Here is a 27,836-nt window from a genome sequence, read left to right on the forward strand (position 1 = left end):
GTTGGAATCCTGGCTCCTCCACCCAACTCCCTTCTGTCTACCTCAGGGGTCAGCAAACCTTTTCAGCAGAGGGCCGGTCCCCGGGGGGGGGGGGGAATGAACAAATTCCTATGCCCAACAAATAACCCAGAGATGCCTTTTTAATAAAAGCACACATTCTACTCATGTAAAAATAAAAGCACACATTCTACTCATGTAAAAACATCAGGCAGGCCCTACAAATAACCCAGAGAGGCATTTTAAATAAAAGGATACATTCTACTCATGTAAAAATATGCTGATTCCTGGACTGTCCGTGGGCCGGATTTCGAAGGGGATTGGGCTGGATCCAGCCCCCGAGCCTTAAGTTTGTCTACCTTGCTACAGTGCACATGCTTTTTGTTACAAATGGAAAACCTCAAAACAAACAATTCCTTAGTTTCTGCAGCAGCAGCAAGCACAGCAGGCTTTAACTCCCCATGTGATGATGATGATGATTTATTATTTATACCCCACCCATTTTTACTGGGTTGCCCCAGCCACTCTGGGCATCTTCCAGCATATATAAAAACATCGTAAAACATTAAGCCTTAAAAAGCTTCCCTGTACAGGGCTGCCTTCACATGTTTCCTAAAAGTTATATAATTACTCATCTCCTTAACATCTGATGGAAAGGCATTCCACAGGGTGGGTGCCAGTACCAAGAAGCCCCTCTGCCTGGTGCAGCCCATGAGAAAAGAGTTTTGACAACTGCAACGTTGTTATTTATGTCTTGAACAGTCATACCTCTTGTTACGCTTGCTTCAGGTTGCACGTTACTTCCGGGTTTCGCTGCTTGCGCATGTGCAGACATGCAAAATGATGTCACGCGCATGTGGAGAAGCGGTGAATCACGACATGTGCAGATGCGGGTTGCATTCTGCTCATGTTGCCCGTTCGCAACCAGAGGTACCACTGTATATGTGAATGAGTCATTCTACCTTGAAGACTGTAAACAGTAGTTTGTGTGACCTCAGATACAGCCCTTTCCAACTGAATCGCTTCACCCATTCAACTGCAATTTAGCTGGTGGTCAAGTTATTGATGTGCATGTATGAACCAGTCTGTAGAAGATTTTAGCTGGCTGTGCTGAAGAAAGCAAACTGGTGGTGAGATGTACTTTCTGGGGGTGGGGTGCGGGAACAGAATTAAGGAAGCTGCATTTCTGGGGATTACCATATTTTTCCATGTATATGACATTGCTTTTTGCCAAAAAAAAAAATTAGGCAAAAATAGGGTGTTGTCTTATACACGGATAGTGAATGCAGAGGGGGGACATGCGATTAATGGCAGCAGCAAGGCAGGAGATTGGCAGCAGCGATTGGGCAGGTGGTTGGTGGCTGCGGCAAGGCCTTCTGGCGAGTGGCTGTGGCAATTGGCTGGGTGGGCTGTTGGTGGCAGTGAGCAGGCAGGCAATTGGCGGCTGCAGCAAGGTGTGCAATTGGCAGTAGTTGTGGCAAGTGATTGGCAGTGGCAGGCAGGCAGGTGAGTGATTGGCGGAAGTGACCTCCCCTAGCCCCCCAAAAAGCTAAACAACTTAATTTCTTCATTTTGGGTTTAAAAAAATAGGGGTCGTCTTATACATGGGGTCATCTCATACATGGAAAAATACGGTAGTTTTTATCATTGTTTGTGATGGTTGCACATTTTAAATGAATGATTTTGGAACTGGGTATAGAGCTCTCTCTTCATTTCGTTCCCATGTACAGTGGTACCTCGGGTTACATACGCTTCAGGTTACAGACTCTGCTAACCCAGAAATAGAACCTCGGGTTAAGAACTTTGCTTCAGGATGAGAACAGAAATCGTGCTCCGGCCTATATGAGGGTTGTTTTTTTACCTTTGAGGGCTTGGTAGGTCCTCTGCTCACTTTGACACATAGGACACCACAAGCTTTAGAAAGACTACAGTTGCAGTTTGCTTACATAGAATTCTCCCCACCCCTACATATACCTCCTTTGTCTTCCTTACTAATAAATGTAATTTTGTTTTGCAAACGCTAGTCATTCAGCAAATTGAATCCATAGATTTTGTGTTTTCTATACCTGCAGACAGCTTCAGCAAGGCAGAAGATGGCTCACTCAGAGAGACCTCATCACAATACAGATTACAGACAGAGGGAGAGCCGATATATTGAAGAAAGAAATAGGAAACCATATCCTTCAAATGGAAGGTAAGTTTAAAAAATGAAAACGGGACACAGTCAGTAAGCAGGGAGCCAAATAATGCACAGTATGCCATATTTCTCCTACTCTTTGGGGTCCATCATGCCACTTTAAACAGCTGCGGCTTTCCCCCAAAGCATCCTGGGAGTTGTAGTTTGTTAAGGGTAGTGCAGATGGAGCTGCCTTCATGGGTGATTTCCAAGCCAGAAAAGGCATCGCCGTGGGGACAGGGAGTAACAACTCCCTCCAGTATCTTTCCATGCATGACATTATAATAGTTCTGTGTACTGGGAAAGGATGGCATTGTTATGAACGAAGGTGACTGAGGCTGCGGTCCTGTGCACACACATAAATTGGCACTCGCTTGTATTTTTTGCTTCCTTCTTATAAAGGAGTGGCTGAGCCATTTGAGAACATTCCAATGCAACACAATACAAAGTCGTGCCTTTATTTTTGCTGGCTTATTAACATTCACGTGAGCGTCCATTTAGATGTAAATAGTCTCCTTCCATGGGGGAGGGGAGGGACACTGAATTAAAAATATGTATGCCCTCCTTCTATTTACAATCCACTGAGGCTGCATTATTCTAAAGCATTAGACTTTTTAATATATTTTATTTTAATACAGTGGTACCTTGGGTTACATACGCTTCAGGTTACATACGCTTCAGGTTACAGACTCCGCTAACCCAGAAACAGTACCTCGGGTTAAGAACTTTGCTTCAGGATGAGAACAGAAATCGTGCTCCGGCAGCGTGGCAGCAACAGCAGCAGGAGGCCCCATTAGCTAAAGTGGTGCTTCAGGTTAAGAATGGACCTCCGGAACGGATTTAAGTACTTAACCCGAGGTACCACTGTATATGGACGCTGGTGGCGCTGTGGGTTAAACCACAGAGCCTAGGATTTGATGATCAGAAGGTCGGCAGTTCGAATCCCCACGATGGGGTGAACTCCCGTTGCTCGGTCTTCTCCTGCCAACCTAGCAGTTCGAAAGCACGTCAAAGTGCAAGTAGATAAATAGGTACCGTTCCGGCGGGAAGGTAAATGGCGTTTCTGTGTGCTGCTCTGGTTCGCCAGAAGCGGCTTAGTCATGCTTGGCCACATGACCCGGAAGTTGTACGCCGGCTCCCTCAGCCAGTAAAGTGAGATGAGCGCCGCAACCCCAGAGTCAGTCACGACTGGACCTAATGGGCAGGGGTCCCTTTACCTTTACCACTGTATATATATATAGAGAGAGAGAGAGAGCGCGCGCAAGCATTTAAATGAGGCAATTTCAAAGTCTTCCAGGAACTCTCTTTTCAGTACAGCCAACCACCATGGTTGTTGGGACAGAGCTCACATTTGTGATCACCGTCACTCTTAGTTTCTGAAGCATCTTATTTTCTGGCATGTGGCTTGTTTAAAAGAGGGAGGCAGCTGCATTCCTGGTGTCCAAGGGATTGCTCTCTGTTTAGTAGAAAGACTTATAAATCACACAGCTTATGCTGCACAGCTGTTCAGTGCACAAAACACAAAACACAAAACCTAAAGGTCAAGGAGGTGGGGAGGAAGGGTTACTGCCCTGCCAGACTTTAACATCTTGGCACCTATGCCTACAGCCAATTGATTAATTTGTTCCTATAGATCATATTCATTAGAAGAGAAAAGCTAGCGGCAAAGTGGGTGACGCTTCTAATTGGTGAGAGTGTAGCTCGTATGCAGGACCACGGTAATTAATGTCTGCTGATTACAGTTGCATCGGTGTACTTGTAATTCTGCCAATGAGAACAGATGAATGCAAAAGATGCTAGGACTGGAAAATCTAATTGAGTGAATAAATGATGGCTTAGGGTTGGAATAATAATTAAAATAAGAAATACAAAGAACATTAAGCGAAAGCCAATAACAGTCTGGCAGAGTTAATTCAGTAAACTTTGAAAACAAGTTTGCAGAGCTGTAGTAACCTATATGACCAAGGGCAAGCTTGATAGCTGTTATGGAAAGGAGCTAAAATGCTGTTAATTGTACCTTTTAAATAATGGCGAACTTCACCCCCCCCCCCCATGCACAGAGCCTTGTTAATATTCAGTGTTAAAACCCAAAGCCAAAGTGAAGACCTACAAAAAGGAAATAGCCTTTACATATTCATAACAGGGAGAGACAATTTTTTTCTGCTGAAGGCCTTCTTAAATCACCCAAGTGCTCATAATCTAGGATGAAGAACAGACAAGCAGGCCAGGTGGTTCAGCCCCCTCCAAGTCCCATATTATATTTTGACAGGTGGATGGGGCCACCTGCTTGTCAATAGCCTGACATCAACATCATGTCAGTCGAAGCATTTTAAATCAAACCATGCAAGCAAAGGCATAGCTCTTTGCAAGGGCAGGGGATCAGCCAATTGTCAGTGCTTGCAAAGAAACAAGAATTTACAGGTACTACTTATCAGCAGTGCCTGCAAAATCATCTTTCAGTAGGGAGCCATGTCTTCAGCTGACCCACACCCGACATGTTTGCATGGCATGGCTTGCAAAAAATGGCCTCAAAGGCCAAATAGGGTCTACTAGCCCTAATTAGGTGGATTAGGGGTTGCCTACCACTATTTAAAAGGGGACACGGGTGGTGGTGTGGTCTAAACCACTGAACCTCTTGGGCTTGCTGATCAGGAAGTTGGCAGTTTGAATCCACGCGATGGGGGCTCCAGTTGCTCTGTCCCAGCTTCTGCCAACCTAGCAATTTGAAAGCACGCCAGTGCAAGTAGATAAATAGGTACCGCTGAGGTGGGAAGGTAAATGGCATTTCCGTGCGCTCTGGTTTCCGTCATGGTGTTCTGTTGTGCCAGAAGCGGTTTAGTCATGCTGGCCACCTGACCCAGAAAGCTGTCTGTGGACAAACGCTGGCTCCTTCAGCCTGAAAGCGAGATGAGCGCTGCAACCCCATAGTCACTCTAGGGGCCTTTTACCTTTTTCACTATTTAAAACCATAAGAAGTGTTCGGGTGTGCCAAATCTCCACTGAAAGGGCATTCCACAGTGTGGTGCCATCACTGAGGTGTCCCCGCTCTTTGCTGCTGTCCTCTCGGTGTTGGACAGCAGAGGATTCCAGAGCAGGGTTTCAAACAATAAAGGGAGTATTTGGTGGGAGGGAACATATGGGAGAATCTATGACCTTGAAAAGTGGCGTAGAAATCACTTTTAAGTAAAATAAGTTTTAAGAAGGCGATGCTTAAGGTATCAGTTCTTTATCCTTCTCCACCTGTAGGTCACCAGAAGGAACAATGGAAAACCCTAGATATCCCACAGCTTTTGCAGACCCTCACCAAAACAACCCAGGAGCAGCTCAGGAATATGTTGATTCTTCACCACCGTTGTTTTATCCTCGAAAAGAGACTTTTTCTGAGAAGTGCTCAAACCTGTGTTCAAGAAGAGGTATGCAAACATTTGTCTTACTCTACTCAATCGCATCCTTTGATCCACAAAGTTGTTTAAAGAGGAGTATAAGCGGATCTTTTGTTGGGGGAGCAGAAAGAATAAGAGGTTTCAGCTTTCCCTGAACTCTTCCTCAGGCAGAACAAAGAACAGGAGGAGATCAAGTAATTTAAATTCACAGCTTGCAGCCAAATCCAATTTTATAACAAATGGGGGCACTTACTGGCCACACCTGGCTAGCAATCTCCTAGCATATCAAATAGTCATTGATAAAGGTTTAAAGAACCGCAGGTTTTCACATACATCTTCAGTGACCCCAGGGAGTCAAATGTTTCAGTTTTTTCCATTATTTGGAGAATCCAACATGACTGCATATTTCAGTGCCCTTGCTGAAAGGATGGTAATCATGATACTCGGCCGATTTCATTTCTTGGGATTAAATAACAGTATGTGTCCCCTTTGCCAAACTCCTAGCCAAAAGTTGTAAAGGCAATGGAGAATGATACCTTGGCCATCACAGTCTGTTTTTTAACAGTGTTGTGTGTTTGGCTCCATTGCTTGGAGACAGGTGCTCAGTCTGAAGCTATGATGCACACCTTTAAATGCTTACCTTGGATTACACACAGCTGAATTTACTCAACATTCAGTTTCCAGCACAGTAGTCAGATTTCATCATTTTGTGACTTGTGTTTTCTTCTCAGCACACAACACAATTTATGAGATTGTGTCGCGAGTTGTAAGCTTGAGAGAACCTTTAGGATACTGATTCTCCACCATGCACCTCAGCAAAATAAATTATCATGAGTCTCTTACAAAATTCACCTCATATGACTATTTTAAATATCTCACTAGAGTCATTTCAGCTTTGGATTTTGACAGTTATTTTTAGTTCATGCCTTAAATTCCAGCCTTCCACTCCCTTGGCCCTTTTTGAAGTTTCACCTCAGCCAAAGTGAAGTTCAGCTTCCGGCAGCAGCTGAATGTCGGCCTTTTTTTTGTGTGGCTACTCTTTCCTTGTCAGTTCGTTAATGTTATATGACATCAAGGCATCTTGAGCTATATAGCAAAGTGAAGTTTCCTGCAGCTCATTCTGAGCTTATTACAGGCATTTGGGCATTATTTATTGCCCTCTCCCAAAATTCTCCCCTTTGACCTTCTGAAGGGAAGCAAGAGCTGCCCAGTCTTGGGCGTATTTATTTACAAGTGAGTTCCATTTGTTCAATGGAACTGCCAACTAAAAAGGCTTGTAGCCTTGGCTTCTACCCAGCATGCTCACTTGGCAGGAGGAAACTAAAGAGAATTTCAAGCTGTTTTCTGTATCCTGCCCCCACCCCAGCCCAATAAAGCTCTCCCTTGGGTCCTCAGAAGTTGTGGTCATCTTTTTTTAAAAGAACATATTTATCTTATTTGATGTTAGTTGCCTTGCGATCATCCAATACCAGGGCCTGCCCAATAAATTTTGCTGCCTGAGGCAAATGGCACCTACACCCCCAAGATCAATTGAGTTACAGTGGTACCTCGGGTTAAGTACTTAATTCGTTCCGGAGGTCCGTTCTTAACCTGAAACTGTTCTTAACCTGAAGCACCACTTTAGCTAATGGGGCCTCCTGCTGCCGCTGCGCCGCCGGAGCACGATTTCTGTACTCATCCTGAAGCAAAGTTCTTAACCTGAAGCACTATTTCTGGGTTAGCGGAGCCTGTAACCTGAAGCGTATGTAACCTGAAGCGTATGTAACTCGAGGTACCACTGTATTCTGGCACCTGATGCAAATTTTTTTTAAAAAAAATCCCACAAACCCCTCTCCCCCACACCCCTTGCTAGCAGTAACAATGCAGCATTAATAAATTAAAAAACTACTTAAATGTACTGCCCTCGTGGCACCCAACATCAACTGCCTGGGGAAGATGCCTCACTCTATCCAATGACAGGGCCGGGCCTGTGCAAATATTAAGCTTTACAGAAATACCCATAAGGTTGTTTACTGCGGGGTAGAGGTAGATGGTAGCTTCTCCTCTTTCTTCCTCACTTCCTGGAGAGTGGACAAGGTGGGGTGAAGGTAAACGAGCTGGCTTCTTTTTCGCTGTCAAATATTAAGAATGCAGTGGATCAGATTCCTAGAAATTCCAACCAGCTGGGGAGGACAACTCCTCTGAGTATTTAGGAATGAATGTCTAAATCAGACCTACCTGGCCCTGAAGCAGCAGAACAAAAACCAGTTGAAGTGTGGATTTGGCAACCTTTTGCGATATGGTGGCTGCTAAGGGTGCTTCCAGACAGAAGTGGATTGTGGGACCAGCGCTCCTCTTGCATAACAGTTTTTTTGTAGCGTCCTCACAATGTTATTGGTATCTAAATACCAGCCTGTCTTTCCTTCCCCAATCCGAATTTTCCCTTATGTGGAAAATCTTCAATATCAAACACCTGTCTCCTGGAAGCACCCTTAATGTCATTGGAGAGCAGCTGGAACCAGAGAGGAGTTATCTGATTTGGTAAGCATTATCACATTCTCATGACCATACAGAAATGTGATGTTTGTCATAGGCTGCAGTACATGGGACTAACTTCTGAGCACACATGTATAGAATTGTTCTGTGAATCCGCATTATCCATCTACCTAATAAATAGCTCTCCCTGTGGATATAATCACATATCAAATGGGTAAGAAGACTTATTTGTGGTTAATATGAATTCATCTGCCATAGTAAAATACCTAGTAATTTTTTCCATCACTGGTATGCCTAGAGCTTATTAGAGGTCTAGAGACCAGAGATTAGAGGTGGATCTCTGGACTTGATGAAGTGGTCTTGCTGTTTTTCAGTACCATTTTTAGCTATTTCAGTCTACAGGTAGGTGTGTGTTTTAAATGGTGCATTGCTTTCCATGTTTGAACAACTAGATCTACCGAGAGAGAGATTAATAGTTTTGTAAAGTCAAGCATATGTCAATTATGTTTACTCAGAGAACCTCTTTTTGATAGAATGAGCACAAACTTGAGTGTGCTTTATAGGTGGAAGGCAAGAATAAATGGAACTCTTTCAACAGTTTGACAGAAAGGGGGGGGATTGCCTTAAGGGAATATTGTGAGCTTGAAAGAGATTTCAGAGTAAAAGTTGGTCTAGAAAAGGATTGCAAAGAGAGCTAAACTCTAAAATAGGATGGCATTTTGCAAAACGACCAGATTGTTACCATTAGCCAAATAAATGTATAGCCTGTTCTGCAGGCATTATCAGATTCTGAGGCTACGGTTCTGTGTCTGCTTACCTGAGAGTGAGTGTCATTGAATTCAATGGAACTTGAGTTTGAATAAACGTGTATAGAATAATTCTGTTGTGTGAATGCCCCAGGTGAAATGACTTGGGGGAAGACCTTCCTTGCAGGTTCAATCTCCAGTTGTTGTTGTTGTTGTTGCTGCTGTTGTTAATAATAATAATACAAAAAATGCTCCTCCATTGGGCAGTTCCAGATTATTCACTCACACACATATGTGCCAGCTTCCTTGCCATTCTTTCTTCACAAAGCAAGTACCTTGCTTCCTTGACCCATGGCTGTTCCCTGCCTTCCGTCTTCAGTGTCACCTGTGTGCCCCCAACAAGGGCACTTCCCATTTGCAAATTAGCAAGTGACTAAATTGAATCCCATCAGCAAATAAAATTAGGATATAGCTATAAAGTGATTTCCCCCTCCTTCCCCCAGGATATGCTCATGCATTAACAAACCAGCATAAATTCATGTGTGTCTGAAAGCTACTCTTCCCGCCGCTTAACAACCAGAACATTTAATCAGAACCTTAAAGGAACTGGAACAGAGGTCAATTGCCCTAAGAAGAAGTGCATCCTTATTTTTGGGATCGAGTTGCTGTGTCAAAACTAACCAGATCTCTGCCTTAAAAAAAAAAATCAAATTCTGTGACTGGCAAATATATGAGAATGAACTGTGCATATAAATACTATATGCATGTATCTGCGTTTATGGGTTTTGTTTTGTTTTTTAATGGAGTTAGGGAAACATGCTAGCAAATCTGTATATGTAACTCAGGAGATATTTCCCTGCATGTAGAAAGCTTTTTATATATACATGCTGTGCTTCTTCCCTTGTTTTGTTTAATTTGTGATCCACCCTCATAGGGTACTAGATGGTTATGGAAGGTATGGGAATGTTGTTGTTGTTGATGACGACGACAACAACAACAAATAAATAAATAACTTTCACAGTTCTGTATCTCACAGGCATGTAGCCTTAGCTTCCTACCCTTAGTCTCCTGTATTCCCTTCGTTGCTGATTTATGCCCCTTCTCCCTTTACAAAGCTGCAGAAATACGGCTCTTCCTCTCCCATCTTCTCAGCAAAAACCATGGTCCATGCCCTGAACATCCCTTTCCTAAATTTCTGCAACCTTCTCCTATCTTGTATTCCATTGCACACACACACCCCTTCATCCCAGTACAGTGTTCAGGGGCAAAAAGATAATTCAACTAGCCTAATAATTCAACTAGCTGCTTTTTAAAAGGGAATTGAAAGGGCTCTTGGACGCAGAATTTTCTTTCTTTCTTCAATTCCAGTGAAGAAAGTGCTCTGAGCAAGAGCGAGACCCATGAATGCTGCCTTTAGGTCTTCTGAGGAAAGCCAGGATACTGTGAAAATAAATAAATATTGTTTCCTTCATTCCTTTTTGAGCACTGCTCCTCTGGGGTCCTCCCTCAGGACCACAGCTTCAGCGCTTTCGGGTTTTCCTTTAAAATCCTCTAAATTCCACTTCTCAGAGCACACAGCATCTTTGTTACTTCTCTCTGATGAATCGGGCAAGTGTTTTGATACTGATAGAAATCGCTGTGGGGTGAATATTGGAACTGTTGTTATGGCATGCTTAGGCCTTAGTTGAGCTCATCTTGAGCTGGAGGAGCAAAGAAGCCCTCCGCTGGATCCTGTAACCTTCAGGGAAGCTAGCATCAGGTCTTGTATTTTAGGTCACTTCAGATTGCTTGGGATCATAAGCATTTCTGTAAGAATACAGCTGACATAAGCTTGGATCCGGACTAAGGCTGCAATCCAAATGCCCCTTACTCTGAGCTAGTTTTGAGTGGAGACATCCTTTTTACTTGCTTCACCTGCACAGACTTTCTGGCTAAACGTGCAGGTAGATGGAAGCCTTGCCTGCTAGTAAGGGATGCTGTTCACAGTTTTGTGTTGCCCTCTTTGGGGAATCGGCCTTGGGAGAAAAGTTACAGGAATGTGAGAAGAGGTGAGGACAAACAGGCAGGGTGGACGAAGTCGAGGAGACCCCATAACTCTTGGGACTCCAGGTAAAAGAGAAACCGAACCACATTTCCTCTCACCTGAGGCTCAAAGAAGTAAGATAGGGCAACACGCTGGCTGGCTGCTATTGGTAGCATCACATCCCTTACCGCCCTCCTTCAATTTATTTTTAAGATTTTCCTTAAACCTTACATAATGTGAAATGCACTGGCCATCAGCGTAGGCTGATTCAAAACAGGGGTTATGTGAGCAGCCAATAATCCGGCGGCTGCATTTTGGACCAGTTGAAGCTTCTGAAAAGTCTTCAGGGGCAGCCCTGCGTAGAGTGCATTGGGATAGTCCAGCCTGGAGACTACAGGGCATGGAGAACAGTGGCCAAGTCACCTCTGACCCAAGGGATCCAATAAGCCCATTGAGGGCCACGATGGAGGAGTGGGGTGTTTGGGAGATGACCTCAGTCACATGCAACAGCACATGCCTGATGTCAGCTAGGTTTGCATTTAGCTAGAATGCTCACTTTAGCCTTACTCAGTTGGCTGCTTTTAGAGTGGAAAAATCCCCCTCCCAGTGTGCTATATATAATAATAATATAATAAGTATATCAAACTTGGCTTATATTTTCATTACTGCTTTGCGACCACAGTATTGGATAGGTGTTTGCAGGTATTGCCAAGCAACTAAGGAGGATCAACAGGGACATGGGCTGAGGACCTTCCCTTCTCCGTAATATTAGCACCCTGACATTCCTGCAGACCTGTCTATCCAGAATCTCTGTTTTGGACTCAAGCATATAATAAAAAAAACCTTAAGGCAGTGGGCAGTGATTGAACCTGGTCTATACTTAGAAAGGTAAAGGGACCCCTGACCATTAGGTCCAGTCATAACCGACTCTGGGGTTGCGGCGCCAGGGAGCCGAGGGAGCTGGCATACAGCTTCCGGGTCATGTAGCCAGCATGCCTAAGCCGCTTCTGGCGAACCAGAGCAACGCACGGAAACGCCGTTTACCTTCCCACCACAGTGGTACCTATTTATCTATTTGCACTTTGGCATGCTTTCAAACTGCTAGGTTGGCAGGAGCAGGGACCGAACAACGGGAGCTCACCCCGCTGCGGGGATTCGAACCGCCGACCTTCTGATTGGCAAGTCCTAGGCTCTGTGGTTTAACCCACAGTGCTACCTGCGTCCCTGATCTATACTTAGGATAAGTATAAAAAGGAGGGTAGAAACTTAAGCTGGAGGAAAGGAGTCCGATTGGATTTTTTAAAAAAAGTTTCCCTTTTTAAAATGCAAAAATAAAAATACCCACTGCTCCAGTTGTAGAGAACTCAGGCACATCTATGAAGGTACGCAGGCAAACATTGCCCTAATATGATAAAACAAACCAAGCGACTAACTGCCGCCTCTCACTTTGTAGCAGCTCATATAAATAAAAGACAGGTTTTGCAAGCTTCCTCCACAAACAGAAGGCAGGTACAATTGGCAGTTAACTTCTAGGTGGTACACTTTGTTAAGAATCTCTGTGCAACTGATCAAACTCTGCAGGCCTTCAGGGAAGCTAGGTTTTGTATTTTGGGTCATTTCAGATTGTTGGCGTCGCCTACGCATTTCTGTAAGTATACACAAGCTTGCATCCAGACTAAGGCTGCAACCCAAATGCCCCTTACTCTGGGCTAGTTTTGAGTGGAGACATCCTTCTGCTTGCCTGTGTCATTCCACCTGCGCAGACTTTCTAGCCAAACGTGCAGGTATTTGGGAGCCTCGCCTGCTAGTAAGGGAGGCTTCCTCCACAGGAAGCAAAACACAAGGCAGGTAGTCGGCAGTTAGGTGGTGCAAGAGATCAAACTATGCAGCATGAAAGTGTTACTCTGGGTAGACATTTGTTTATCCTAACCTGCCCCCAAGTGGCTAAGTAATAAATTGGTATTGCTTTAGGGAAGCCTTCGTCATTTATTTGCACTATGCATAACTGCATTTAAAACTTGCTTTCTGCAGCCATTGAGTCTTCCTTTACATTTAAGGAGGGGCATAGAGTTAAGTTAATTAGCTTTCCACACGACAAATTTACAGGGACTTTCTGCTGGTTTTGCTCAGGCTTTTCCAACTTCCAAACTGCAAGGTTGTGAAGTCTCCCTGGGCACATTTCTCCCAACATTCAGATGATTAATCAAGACCTTTAGTGAGTGCCTCTTCGAAAGACAGTGGTATTGGTTCCTCGCTTCCCCCTCCCCACTTTTTTAATGATATATATGTTATGTCTCTTAAGTTGGTTGCAGACCCACCAAGTGTCCCTATTTTCCGGGGACGTCCCTGATTTAGAGAAGCCATCCTGGTTTCTGATTTGTTCCTGTAATATCCCGCTTTTCCTTAGGATGTCCCTGTTTTCGTTGGAGGGCATGGAGTTATCCAACCCTGAACCTTCTGAAGGCAGCCTTGTATAGGGAAGGTTTTTTATTGTTTAATGTTTTATTATGTTTTTATGTAGGTTGGAAACTGCCCAGAGTGCTGGGGCAGCCCAATTAAGATGTGTGGGGTATAAATAGTAAAATTATCACTATGGAATGGGACATCCCTATTCTCATCACAGAAATGTTCGAGTGTATGTGGTTTGCACAACAGGTAAATAGTTACATTAAGAGAGAGGCCTTTATTATACCAGACTAATGGGAAAAGATTGCACTTGTGCGTATCCCTAACCCCTTCTTGACACCAGATATTGTGTATGGAGTACCAAGCCGCATTTCTGCAACTAAACCTAAATGGAAAAATATCCACAGCCAAAGAACTTGGTCTGAGAGCCAGTTTGATGTAGCCATTGGGAGTGTTAGTTGAGACGTGGCGAGACCAGGGCTAAATCTCCACTCAATCGTGAAGCTTGGTGGGCGAGTTTTGGCCAGTCACTCTACCCAACAGGGTGGTTTGTTCATAATGTTGTTGTTGTTTTAAAAAAAAAATTATTGAGGGTTTCTATGTTACAAACAGATAAACAGGGAACAGTACATCCATTGTCTCCACTTTCAGTTCATAATCTTTTTCAGTTCGTTTACGTTTGGTGAGAGACATTTTTGTCATAGACTTCTTGCAGTTGGGGGAAAGGGGGATAGATGGAGATATTGTTCTTTTGTTCTGTTGTCTATTCTTAGTCTAGGGAGGGTTGTGTCAGCATCACATGGTAGGTCCTTTGTGTATTTATTTATTTATTCATTAATTTTTATTGATATTGCAAGAGGTTAGGGGTTACCAAGCTTGGTTGGTTGTTTATATTACAGTGGTACCTCAGGTTACAGACGCTTCAGTTTACAGACTCTGCTAACCCAGAAATAGTACCTCAGGTTAAGAACTTTGCTTCAGGATGAGAACATAAATCGCTTGGCGGTGGTGTGGCGGCAGCGGGAGGCCCCATTAGCTAAAGTGGTGCTTCAGGTTAAAAACAGTTTCAGGTTAAGAACGGACCTCCAGAATGAATTAAGTTCTTAACCCGAGGTACCACTCTATGTCCCAAGGTTGTGTTATATTGATTTGTATGCTGTTGCAAGGAATAGGTCATTACCCTGTTGTGCTGCATGTGTAATAAAGGGGAACCACACTGGGATGAAGGCGTGCTCCATAGCTTGTCCTAGTGCTAGTTTGAGTTTGTTGGTTAACTTTTCTAATAGGGCAGTTTCCCATACATGGTCTATGTTCACTCCTGATAAGCCCTTCCAGGGTCTAGTTATGATATTTCTAGCTGCTGAAAGTAAGTGACTTATGAGTTCCTTGCAGTGTGCTTGTGTGTTGTTGGCCTGGAAGGTATTTAATAGGCAGCCCCAGCCTATGTTGTGCGAGCATCGCAAGGAGGCCTAAGCTATAGCACCTTCCCTAACCCCCATCGCTGATTTACTCTTTCTGGCACAGTAGTACAAAAATAACTTACTAAGAACACTCCTCAGAATAATGTAGGTCAAATGTACTCAAGGCCTGTTTTATCAGTGGTTGGGGGGGAAAGATGGCTTAATATTTGGGCCTTACACTCTGGCCTCACTTGGAATCCCAGTGGGCGCTGATTCAGAGCTCCTGGCAGAGATCATTCACTCCACCAAAAATTGTTTTGGAAGAAGTTCTTAAATGACTTCAGAAGATCCTCCATGCATCCTGGTTTACTGAAGTTCTGTCACTGCAAGGCACAAGAACCGCCTTGAGTCCCTTCCAGCAGCTGGGAGGATTGTCAGCTTCGTACTAAAAAGTCTTCCGATGGCTGTTGCAAAGGCCTGGTGTTTCAGACAGACAACACTAGACTCTTCAAATTCTGTACAGTGTGCTAGCAGCCCTAATTTGATTCCCCTTCCCTTCACTCTCCTCTTGCCTTGTTTCATGGTAGGAGCACTCTCGTTTAAGAGAATCTGGACTCTGGAAGATGTTCAAGAAGTCAAACATAACAGCATTAAAACCCTAATCGGGACTCCTACGGTTGTCAACCCAATGCCTTGGGGGGAGCCCACAACCATGCGACGATGAAGGCAATAACCCTTTTTTTGTTGCTGTTCACCATGCAGCCTTGCAGCATATAGGCAATTATGGCTTGTAACCATTGATGACGGGACGCGGGTGGCGCTGTGGGTTAAACCACAGAGCCTAGGGCTTGCCAATCAGAAGGTCAGCGGTTCGAATCCCTGTGACGGGGTGAGCTCCCGTTACTCGGTCCCTGCTCCTGCCAACCTAGCAGTTCAAAAGCACACCAGTGCGAGTGGACCCTTGGGGTCCCTTCCAACTCTACAATTCTATGATTTGCTCTAAATTGATTCCTGGTTGTTTCTGAGCCCAGTCAGTCCCTTTAACTATCCCAGTTACAACCTGTTAGGGATTTAAAGGATTGCCTTCTCCCGCACAATACCCTGACTCCTCCCAGTCTAAATTGCTAGCACATTTGTAAAGCTAACCAGGGCCTGGTAAAGTTTCAAACTGGATGGGGAACTGTTGAGATTCCTGCATAGCAGGGGGTTGGACTAGATGACCCTCAAGTTCCCTTCCAACTCTATGATTCTATGACTGGTCAAGATCCTTGGAGAAGACCCTATTCTCTATCCCACCAGTGGGTGGGCATATGGAGCAGCTTTTTCAGAGGCAGCATCCACACTGTGGAACCACAAGGCAGCTTCACCTCGATGCTTTCTCTCCTTTCAACACTTGGGAAAACTTTCATTTTGTTTTTGCTATGTCTTTAGTACTGGTTACTTTTCACATCCCAACCTGAGCTGTATGTTATTTAAGCGGCCGGGTCTGCAATCTGCATTTTCTCTGCTGTTCCCGTGTTTAACTGTGGCAGACTGGGTTGCTTTATTTGGGTTTGTTTGTAATATGCTGCTGCTTCCCTGTCCTTTTTTTTGGGGAGGGGGGGGGAGTAAAGTACATAAAAACTTCTTAACTCTGTTATTTTTTTAAATGGCTATTATCCTATGGTGGAAGCTTCAAAATGGCCATGCTATCTTGTGATAACTGCAGGCATTGCATGACTAAATGCAGTTGGCTGTTGATGGACGAATGGAAAATTTAGACAAGAGCTACCATTATTGTTACAGATTTGGCTCAGGCATGGGTCTCGTAGGAAGGACCCCAAGACAAAGAGTGTCTTATGTCGTGAAGCTGTTCCATGGCTTGTGCAGTTTGGTATCACTGAATGCACCACTCTGCAGCCTGCCCTGGAAGGCAACAAACTCCCCTTCAGCAGATGATTTTAAGCAGAGGCCAGATAGTCACCTAGCAGCTGTGGTGGCACTGTGGTCTAAAGCACTGAGCCTCTTGGACTTGCCAATCAGAAGGTCAGTGGTTTAAATCCCCGCAAGCTCCCATTGCTTGGTCCCTGCTCCTGCCAACCTAGCAGTTCAAAAGCACACCAGTGCAAGTAAATAAATAGGTACTGCTGCAGCGGGAGGGTAAACGGCATTTCTGTGCGCTCTGGTTTCCGTCACGCTTGAAAGTGAGATGAGTGCCGCAGCCCCATAATTGCCTTTCACTGGACTTAACCGTCCAGGGGCCCTTTACCTTTTTTTACCTTTACCTTTTCTTATCTTCAGCTGGTTGAATTATATGCCATTGCAGGTCTCTTCTCCCATATTACGTTAGGGAGAAGGCTAGGCTAGAACCATCTTCCAAACATCTACCTTGTTTAGAATATGGGCCAGTTTTCCATTATAAAACAACCCTTCCAACTTTAGTAGTACAGGTCAGGAACAATTTTACCATGTAATGAGCTGTGAGTGCAATCCAAGCCTGAGACCCAGCTACGCTGCAGATCCCAGAAACCTTTGTGCGCTCCGGTAAAATGGTGGGTTTTTATCTCTCGGTAATCAATAGTCTGCATGATTGCACTTGAATATTTGACCAAACTGGATTTATATTTTAGTCTTATGTGTGGTTCAGAATTAGTGTTAACATTACTGCACTGATGGCCTCGTTGCTTGTACCCTTTATTTTACAGGAGGGTTTTGACACTTAAAGATAGCCAATAAATAAACACACAGACATGAGTTTTTCTGCAGCAAAACTATTCAGAGGCACGGATTTATACAAGGAATATTAACTCCCCCCTCTCTTTCTCTGCAGGAATCTTGCAGTTTGTTGAAATCACACTTAACATTTTGGTGCTGGTCTGCATAGGAGCAGCTCAGGCATCCATCTCCGGCTTCACCTCCATGGGAGGCCTGGGCTCCTTCAACATCAATTCCGCCTACAGCCCCTTTGAAGGGGTAGAGTTGCAAGAGGTGAGGGACCTGGACATGCAGTTCAACCAGATGAGAGCTCCTTGCGTCTACGGCGGCGTGGCCTTCAGCCTAACACTGCTGTGCCTTACCATCCTCTTCCTCGTCGCCGGAGGGAAGCCCATCCATCGCCTCTCGGTCCGGTTGCTCGTCACAGAATGCGTCTTCGACATCCTCGCTTGCCTGGCGTACATAGTGGCCGTGGGCCTCTACCTCCACTTTGTCCTGCAAGTCAACGCAACGGAGGTGTGCAAGAAAAGAGAGAGGCTTTATGCCAGGAGAGGCTACACATCTATGAACTGCAGCGTGCAAGGCGGAGATGCTTCCGTGGCTCTCTTTGGCCTCCTGGTGGCTTGCCTGTATTTCGCAAGCACTGTGGTCTGTTTCCTCACCATTCGGAGCGTACGGGAGTTCCAGAGGCAGGCGGCGAAGGTGCAGTACAGCCTTGAAAGGACCTACAGCGAGGGAGACCAGCACAAGGCCTACAAGAGGCCAGAAAGCATCGACGGGGCTAGGACCTTTGCCACCTTGGTGTAGCCAACGCTAGGATGACACTGTGAAAAAACACATTGGGAATGGATAGTTTTCCTGCTGCTGAAAGTTAGCCATCAATCGGAGTTGCCGAACTGCATCTTTTAAGTCGGGCAGCATAATATATGTATTTTTTGTGCAAAAAAGGAAGTGTTTGTGCAAGTAATTCTAGATTTCCTTACTGTGTCGATGGGCTTGTTTTTAAATGGACTAATTGCATCTCTGCTGTGACTTGGTCTAATAAGGACTGCTTCTACTAGGTTCAGTGATGCTACCACTGGTTTCCTGCGACAGGCTTCAGGACTGTACCTGCATTGATAGGAGAAACAGGGCTTCTTCCCACAAGAGGCTGGAAATTGATCACTTAAGGAAATGGGGTTGAAGGAAGGCAGGTAAGCAGCAAGGGGCTGCCAGGGTCTACAAAGCACACTGGTCAAGAGAGAAGGAAGAATGGAGGGCTCCAATGCAAGAGTCTAAATGACAATGCTTGACTATTGTGGGCTTCTCTCCAGCGCCTTTCCGCTGCTCCCTGACCTGCTCTTTGGGGCTGGTGGTGGGCTTCCCCCCGCCAGCCCCAAAGAGCAGGTCGAAAGAAGCCTGGAGAGTGAGAGGGGTCGGTGCGCACCGACCCCTCTCGCTCTCCAGGCTTCCAAGGTAGCTGCCTGAAGGCGTCTGAATGCACCTTAAACGGCACCTTGTTTTAGAGGGGGAAAACAAGAGGGGGGAAATTCTCCCCCTCTCTGTGCAGCGCCTCCTGCCGCTTCGCTGAAGGGGCGCTGGGCAGAGAGGGAGAGAGGTTTTTTTTCTTGTCCCCCCCCTCTAAAACAAGGTGCGTCCTATTGTCCGGTGCGTCCTATGGTGCGAAAAATACGGTATATATAAAAAAGAAGCAGATGGTTAGCAGTCATCTCAAGATCCCGTAGCAATGAATTCCTTGAGGAGAGAGACATTGCTTTCCTTTTGGGATTGAAATCCATTGTCAACAGCACACTTTTTGCCCCCACCCTCACAGCTGCTTGTGGCTGTGTTTTTCCCCAACCTGTGTTCATGGGTTTCTTGAAATCTTTTAATACTATGGGTTTTTTTGCCAAGTTGTTTTAGCTCTGCCCACTCCTATTTGCGTGTTGTCTTTGATTGCTGCTTCTTAATGCATTGCTGCTCATTGGCTGTTTTTACATTTCTATTGAGATTTTTTTTCGTGTCTTGGCCAAAAAAAGGATTAAATGGTGTTTGCAATAAATAAATGTACAAAAGTAAACATGCATTTTTCTCCCTTCCCAATAAGGATGCAAACCTGTAACTAGAGAAAGGACAGGGAATCATTAAAACGGCTCACAGAACATAAGATTTACCCATTGAGCTCAGTACTGTTGGACTATTTAGCAGTGGTTCCTTAGGAGATGAAGACCCCGGGTGTCTTTCCCAGCCCAAGCTGGGAGGTGCTGTGGATTAAATCAAAAAAACCTCTTGCATGTTCTTTGCCACTGAGCTAACATCCTTCTGCCTGCCTGTATAGAATTGCTCTATGCATGAGGACCATTCATAGCTCAGCATGGAAGCAGTGCCTTGCAATTTGCATTCATTTCACCCTCTCCTGGACTAGATTATGCAGCAGCAGTGCCAGGCTCTGTGCTCCAGAAGGCTGACCTTTTCTGATTTTTGTTATTAAGGAAGCAGAGCCTGCCTGTGGCATATGATTTTGGGAGAGACAGGCACGGTCTGCTTGACGGCAGCGTGCATTTTAACTGGATGGCACACACAGAAGATTTCTGAATCTTAAAAAAACCATAAAAGATTCAAGGAATCACAGGTAAGCAAGGGCAGACAGCTGCAAACACAATTGCTCCTGACAGCCATGATGAACATCCCTCATTAGTCAAACACTACTAGAGCATCAATGCCTGGGAACGAGACAACCTTATAAATCTATTAAACCATCTAATTCTTACACAACTTCACAAACTCTCTCTTTCACACACACACACTGCCAGGCATAAATAAGACACAAACCCCTATTTTTGGCCTGCTTGAAGTAATAGGTTATGCCAAGGGAACAGTTACAATGAACTAGGCAGAAGATGAGCCTCATTATTACATTTCACAGAAGATGCTGTTGACACTTAGTTGACACTAAGACCATACATACACCATTGTTTTGTGGAGCAACTGTGGCAGTAGCTCCAATCACTGCCTTTGACCCAATCCACCTCCCCTGGCTGGACTTCCATATGGTGAAAATAGGAGGGAAGGGATTTGCTTTTCAGTTTCAGGAGCTGGTAAGTCAAAGGCTGATAGCAGCAGAAACACTCTTTAGGAGAAAAACAAACAAACTGGTTTTAACAAGGAAAAATACTGAAAAGGTGAGAGTGTGTTGTTCAGCCCATCCTCTTTTTGCTGTTATTAAAAAGACATGCATAATATCTACCTACCTACCGTATTCCTCCTTCACCTTATAAAAATAAAGTTAGAAAGTGGTCTGGGGCTGCAAAGGAAGGGGCACTAGCCAATACGTGCCTGATGTTTGAACTCAGGACAAAAGGAATAAAGGTGCTAAGAGGAAGGCACATTTGGCAAGCCCTCACCGTGATCAACTCCCGTCCGCAAACCTATGTCCCCACTGTGGAAGGATGTGTGGATCCAGAACTGGCCTCCACAGTCACTCCACAGACTCACTGTTAAGACCGTGTTCATGGAAGACAATCTTACTCGGCTACGAATGATCGCCAAAGAAACAGCAGCAGCTCCACAGATACATGCCAATTTGTGTTTCACCTCCTTTCCTTGGTGAGGAATCTGCTTCAGAGTATGTAAAAAACAGCTGCAGGGCAGAAAAATATGCACGTATTGTGAGCGAGAAGATTACAATACCATATACATTGGTACTTAAACTAATTTACAAAATTTCTTGTAAACCTGCATTGCAGGGGGTGGACTAGAACAGTGTTGGTAAACCTATGGCATGTTGGCCAGAGTGGGCACTCAGAGCCCTCTTAGTTGGCATGCGCGCCACCAACCCAGCAGGCAAAGCTTCTTTCCACTCCCCCCCCCCCAATGCCAGTGTGGGCGGGAAACACTCATACGCTTGTTCCTTTGTCATTGGGAGTCCCGCACCACCCCACACTGCTGTTAGCAGGAAACCGTTGCGGGGAGTTGCGCGCCCACCAACCAGCTGTCCGTCTGCTGCTGGTGATGCGAGCGACTTTCAGCATTCTTGGTTAATGATTTTCTACACACACACACACACACACACACACACACAGTGGGCAATTCCCCACCAAAAAAGCTCATCAACTTTGGGCAGTCCTCCCCCCCAAAAGCTCAACAACTCTGCTACACACGTAAAAAATACAGTAAATTGCCATGTTGGCACTTTGTGATAAATAAGTGGGTTTTGGGTTGCAATTTGGGCACTCAGTCTCTAAAAGGTTTGCCACCACTGGACTAGATGATCCCCAGGGTCCTTTGTAACTTTATGATTCTATACTTCAACCTTCAGATTTTATTGTATTTTAATCTTATGATTTCTGTAAACCACTTAGGAATTCTGGCCAAAAATGTAAAGCAGCCTATACATCTTAAAAGAATATAAAGTACCGTATTTTTCGCTCTATAAGGCGCGCCCGAGCATAACACGCACCTAGTTTTTAGAGGAGGAAAACGAGAAAAAAAATTCTGAATCAAATATTGTTGAAGAGGCTTTGCACGGCTATCCCTGAAGCCAGAACAGCAAGAGGGATTGCTGCGCAGGTGTTCTGGCTTCAGCGATAGCTGCGCAGCCTGCATTCGCTCCATAAGAAGCACACACATTTCCCCTTACTTTTTAGGAGGGAAAAAGTGCATCTTATAGAGCGAAAAATATGGTAAATGAAAAGCCACTACACAACAACATGTAAACACACCCTCCAGAAAAGGAGAACCAACTGTAACCAGGTAGACTGACAAACTTCAGCATGTGTAAGATAAAGTCCCGAGGGCATCACTATTTGACACCTGCCTATTCAATGTGTATGAAAATGTAGTTATTAAGCCTTCGCGACAAACCCGACACAAAAGCAAGTGGAAAGTGGCAAAAACCTCTGGCACTTAGGCCAAATTAATGATCTGAAAACACTGGCAAAGGCCCAAGTCTCGACAACGTTTCTCATTAGTTCTACCGCAACGCAGTGATATTAGTTCCCGTAGTCGTAGGAAAGCTAAATTCTAGGAAGATTTATTTGGCTGTTGCTGGGAGTGATAAATCATGTCAAGCGATGGAAATGACTTCATTACTTATAAACGAAAGGCTGATGGGTTTTTAGTATGTCACATTTTTTGAGTGTGCAGGCAGGGTGCTTATGATCAATCACCCACTAAGGAATACATTTAAGAAGAATTTGCTTTAGCAAATGCAACGAGTCCTCTTCCTTGTAAACAAACGAAATGGATTCAAGCACTTCGGTTTACGGCTGAGCATGCAAGTTGAGTGTCTCCACCACCTGCTTGCTTCTCTGGGCTTTTAACAGCTTGTTCCAGCTCAGCAATGCACCCCCAATGACTTCTGAAACCCGAATGCATACGATGATTTAAAATACTTGTACAGCATGGGTGAAATGCTCTTCAGCTGCAGCCCAAGGCTTCATTTTCACTGGTTCATTTTCATCTGAAGGGAAATAGAATGGCAGGCTTTTTCGAAGGTTTCCAGTACATGCAGAAGCAGGAAGCTGCTTTTCATAGTTCATTTCTGAATCTCAAGTTTGGCCTCCATAGTTTGTGATACAGTGAGGTAGACAAAATGCGTTCAGACATGGCATTTCTTGCTGATTATAATGGCACCAAATTTTTCATGCTGTTGTGTTAGGGGGCTACCGTTCTTTTGAGTGATCCACTGGTATGTCACATCAAATTTCCTTCATACATATGGGCACAGTGACACCCAACAAATGTCAATGGACATGCCTTTCTTCCCACATGCTTTCTGCGCATGTGCAGTTCTGCTCCCTCCATGATCCACGCATTGAAAAGGGCGGGATGCCACAGATTCCATCACTTTAATCCTACAATCAGTTTTTCCCCCCTGGAAGCAATTAACAAGGGAAGTAAGCGCTGAACTTCCACCACAGTCCACTAGATTTGCAGAAACGACTTCAATGCCATGCGAACAATCAAATAAAACGAGGAAATTATCAGGTAAGGGAACATCGGGAAAACAAAATAATCCACTGTCTGAACGTAGCCGCTGGAAACAAAATTGGATGATTGACTAAACTGTTGTGCTTAGGCTGCCATGTAGAATCAGGGCTTTTTCCCCAGCCAGAACTTTCAGTTCTCTCAGGTGGGCGCCATTGTCATTCTAAGAGAACGAACGAAGGAGGTGTTCATGGTGAGTTCCAGCACCTCTTTTTCTAGAAAAATAGCACTGGGTATACAAGAGGCAGAGTCCCAATAAACCCAAGAGCAGCTTGCCTCTTTAGTACTGCAAGCAGCTGCAGTGGGAGGGAGGATGAAATGGGCAGAAACAGACTCCAGAGTGAGATGCAACTACAGACATCTCAAGAATCCTTCGCGGTGACTGTATGGTTGTCTACGAAGAACAAGCAAGACAGAACAGTGATCCTCGTTGCAAAAAGAAAAGAAGATTAAAAGCAAACTCTCCTAGTGGATATACAAACATTTCCTGGCATACGTTACGCACACACTGTTGTACGAACTCCAGTTTCCACTGCCGAGTCTGTAGGGCTTTCACCCGTCATTTGGGGACCATCCTAATTTTTGAAAACTCTCTTCCAATCACTCACAACATTTTGTTCTCTCTGCAATATGTACACACTGCTTCAATATCTCTCACATCCTGCACATAATACCTTGGAAGCAAAACTTATATTAGCAATGTGGAATTCCCCCCCCCAAATAATAATAATAATAATAATAATAATAATAATAATAATTCAACACTGGGATCTTTTCAAGAGTTTTACAGAGGACAATGCCATGCCAGATTATACCTATTTAATGCTGCCATAAGGAATTCTGAGAACCCAACTCCGCCGGCATCGAACAGCAAGCATATACCGCAGACTTCAAGTATTTGTAAATTTTCGTATTTATTATAACAAAAATTATGACATGTTCATTTGTGCATTCTTCTTTTAATATAACTCTTGGTATGTAAATGATCTACAGTAAATGAACTCTATACAATCATGCTGGTTGTGGCAGCAGGGAGGAACACACACAAAAATGTGCCTGCGAAAGAGTTAATGGTGAAGAAGAAGACAAAAAAAAAATTAAGTAACTCAGGTGTTTGTGGCCCAACATCCGCCTAATTCCTACACTCCTGCTAAATTTATTATGGAGTCGTAGCCCAAAGAACCAATCACTTAGGGGCAATTCCACACATGAGCAAACATACTGTTGGTGACTTTGGCTCAGCCAGCCAATGGCGGCCATAGAGACAATGGGCCAACGCTCTCCAAACCAGTTAACTCTGCTGGGAGACCCTCAGAGCTCCTACGATCTCCCTGCTCTCCAAGCTTGGTTGTATCGCATGTCGGCGGAGGGAGCTTTTGACATACATGCGAAAGCACCCCGTGGGGTTGGGGATTCGGGGTGGGGGAGACAAACTATCAGTTCGTCAGGTTGCGTCCTCCTGCCGAGACTAAAAAAAACGTTTGAAGCATCACTATACAACACTGAGTTATTTACAGGAATTTCCCAATCAGCTGTTCTCTCAGAGAAAATTAGTGAATCTCAGTGACTTAAAGTCACCTGAAAGAGTAAAAGCAACTCCTAGGAGTTAGTCTCCATAATTCTACAAATGTCTATCCATTTTCAAGACCAAAAAAGCCTTTTTTTTCTCTCAAAGAAATACAGTATTACAATATTACTTAATCATTTAGCACTGGCAATACTGCTCTGTGTTTTCCAAACAAACCAAGGGAGGGGGGGAAAGAACGATTTTAAAAAATATTACATCAACGTCATCCTCAGTTTTCTCTGCAATATATTAAACCTTTTATTCTTATTTTTCTTTGCTTTTTTTTTACATCTGATATGTTAAGGAAGGGGAAGAGTTAAACTAGTTCAATTCTAACTGGTGAAACATCACTAGAAGAGAGGGGGGAGGGAGGGAATAATCTGTGATTATTACAGCTAACAAACAAGAAGAAGCAGCTGCAGTTCTCAGTAGAGGGGGAAGTGTCTGGAAGAGAAATTGGAACCAAAAAACCCACCTCTCTCTTTCTCTCCCCTCCCTACCCTGCTAGTGTCATACAAACCTAACGAGCCTCCAAGCTCTCAGTGTCTGGTCAGCTTATTTTGTCAAGCTCGGTCATAGCGGCGTGTCGTAATAATCTGGCAGCTGGTCCATCTGGTATTGCCGCTGTTGTTGCTGTTGCTGTTGTTGCTGCTGCTGCTGCTGCTGTTGCTGTTGTTCGTGGTGTTGCTTCATTATCTCCTTGACCTCCTCTTCGAGCTCTGGCGGGATAATGAACTGATCGTCGGGATCTGGCTGAGCCGGGGCTGCAAAGTACCCCCCAGTTTTCCTGAGCGGTGCGTCGGCCGCCACTTCGATGAGGTTGTGGCTCCTCTCCTGAGGGGCTACGGAGCCGTTGCCTCGCCGGCGCCCGATGGTCCCCGTGGCCAAAGGGTCGGCCTTGCGGAGGAGGCAGGTCTCGTCTTCGTTGGCGCTGATGACGATGCCCTCGTCGCTGGCCTCCACGGGGGCCTGCAGCAGCAGGAGCTTCTCCTTGGCACGGCCGCAGTGGATGTCCACCTCCACTTCCACCCGGCTGCCGTTGGAGAAGACGCCTTCGATGGGCTCCTCGTCGTCGCTGTCGAGCCCGTTGTCCGAAAAGGCGCTGGAGAAGGTGGCGCTGGAGAGCTGCCTCTGGAAAGAGTTGGAGAGGCAGACCGGGTGGAGCATGCAGCGCTGCTCGCTGGGGTAGGCCGGGCTGTTCTCGTTCATGGTTACCTGAGGGGGCTCGTCAGAGGCCGTGGACCCCACCTCGCTGCTCATTTCGGAGGTTGAGATCTCGCTGCTGATCTCGGAGGCCATTCCGCTGCTTGAGGAGGGCATCCCCAGGGCGTCCGAAGGCTTGTCTTTGATGACCACGTTGACCGACTGGGGGAAGATGCCCGGGCTGGGAGGGGGGACGCCGTTGAGCTCGCAGCAGCAGAAGCTGTCCTCGGTGACGTTGAGCTGGACCACCACAGCGCTGAGGCTGTCGTTGCAGCCGTAGCTCTGGGCCAACGTGCAGAGCTTCTTGGCGGCTCCCAGAGCGTCGGGGACGTTCCTGACGGCTTCCACGGCTTCTTCGACGGAAAGGCTGTCCCAGAGGCCTTTGCTGCCCAGAATGAAGAATTCATCCTGAGGAGTCAACGTGATGGACTGCACATGAGGGCGAGGGACCACGCTCGGGTGAAGGAAGGTGTACCCCAAGATCCTCGTCGAGTCCGTCACGCCATTCACTTTGCCGTCCTGGAAAGGAGGAGGATACATCTCATTATGGCGAACGGTTGGATTGTTAACCATACAGGCTGGCTTGGGGTAGGGGAGCCAAGGGGATTACCAAGTGAGCTTTTGCAAAACCTTCATCCTCCTGCCGAAGGGCTTGAGAAAATACATTACTACATCAGCAAGCAAAGGAACTGGGTTCAGGATCCGGGAGGTTGGATCCAACTAGGTTCTACTTGAGAGTAAACCAACTGAAATTAATGGATCCAATTGCCCACTAACTTCAGTGCACTTACTCTGAGCAGGACTAGCATTGGCCACAGCCCTGGAGCTGTCGGTTCCTCCTCTCTCGCTCATCATTTAGGCCCAGTGTGCCAATCCTATCATCTGAGACAACAGATTAAAAGTTGCTGTCCTATTCTGATAGTTCAGAACCAAGGAAGGCAACAGGGAGTGTTTGCTTCCACCAGACATGGCCCACTTTCCTGTCGCAGGAGCCTTCATGATGGAGCACCTGCCACAGGGGGGATTTCTGGACTTGAATCCGACACCCACCCTGCCCTGGGGAAAAACAGCCTACTGTCATCAGTTTTGGGGCTACTTTGCAATAGCAACTGGCCTGCCTCTAAACTTTAGGCTCGCTTAAATTTCTTTGGTATATTTTGAATTAATGGTTAATCGTGGAACTGTCAGCGCAACACCGATAATGTAAATTTAATTATGCATTCCATTTATGGTGTTGTCTTTAGAGAGTCATTTTCTGTAAACACCTCTGAGCACAAATCTGCAGGAAACTCAGCATATAATAAACCAACTACTCTGTCACAATGGAACAAACATGGCAGCAGGTGCCTGGGCAGAGACATAGAAAAATGCTTCATCTTTCGGCCAAGGTATGCAAGGATGGTCGGCGGTTATCTGACAGGAGGCCTACAGGACAAATTTGTTTCATCTACGTGGCCTCTAAATAGCGTGGTGGAAAGGACTCCGCTCACCAACGATAATCTGCTCCAGCTCCCTTCGGGGGTTAACATAAAATGCGCACACACTGTAGTGTATGTGAAAAACTGAGGGATGGGTTTGGCTATCTCCTCCTCAACCACACCAAGCCAAAATTATTCATCTTCATTTGGCAAGGCGGGAAACGACACATTTCTATCAAGCCTGCAAGCTGCCATGAGAAGAAGGTGTTGGTGTGTGGAATCCTATTTGTTTTCAGTCGGCTGCCCTGGAGTGGCAATGTTTTCTGCACGCCCCAGTTCCTTAACTACATTTCCTCTTTAGATATGACATTTCCCAAAGGG

General features: G+C 45.3%; 2 protein-coding genes across 3 annotated transcripts in view; one reads left to right on the top strand and one right to left on the bottom strand.

Moving 5' to 3' along the window:
- BCL2 (BCL2 apoptosis regulator) overlaps nucleotides 1-18,238 on the top strand; it is a 184,391-nt gene extending 166,153 nt beyond the window's left edge. The window contains exons 3-5 of the mRNA XM_053397056.1: nucleotides 2,070-2,191; nucleotides 5,420-5,586; nucleotides 17,416-18,238. Coding sequence (XP_053253031.1) covers nucleotides 2,070-2,191; nucleotides 5,420-5,586; nucleotides 17,416-18,107 — 981 coding nt within the window. The 3' untranslated portion in view covers nucleotides 18,108-18,238. The remainder of the gene's footprint in view (nucleotides 1-2,069; nucleotides 2,192-5,419; nucleotides 5,587-17,415) is intronic.
- Nucleotides 18,239-22,290: 4,052 nt separating this feature from the next.
- The window catches only part of PHLPP1 (PH domain and leucine rich repeat protein phosphatase 1), a 162,656-nt gene continuing 157,110 nt past the window's right edge, over nucleotides 22,291-27,836 (bottom strand). The window contains exons 17-18 of one of the 2 annotated variants that reach the window (XR_008331573.1): nucleotides 25,355-26,556; nucleotides 22,291-23,661 (exon numbers count right to left, since the gene is read on the bottom strand). Coding sequence is in view for 1 of the 2 variants with exons in the window: in XM_053397055.1 (XP_053253030.1) it covers nucleotides 25,408-26,556 (1,149 nt within the window). In the remaining variant the exon portion in view is untranslated. Of the gene's footprint in view, nucleotides 23,662-24,162; nucleotides 26,557-27,836 lie in introns of those variants that run through there. The other variant, XM_053397055.1, reaches the window with a different exon arrangement.

Source organism: Podarcis raffonei, chromosome 7 (assembly GCF_027172205.1).
Source record: "Podarcis raffonei isolate rPodRaf1 chromosome 7, rPodRaf1.pri, whole genome shotgun sequence".
Classification (NCBI taxonomy): domain Eukaryota; kingdom Metazoa; phylum Chordata; class Lepidosauria; order Squamata; family Lacertidae; genus Podarcis; species Podarcis raffonei.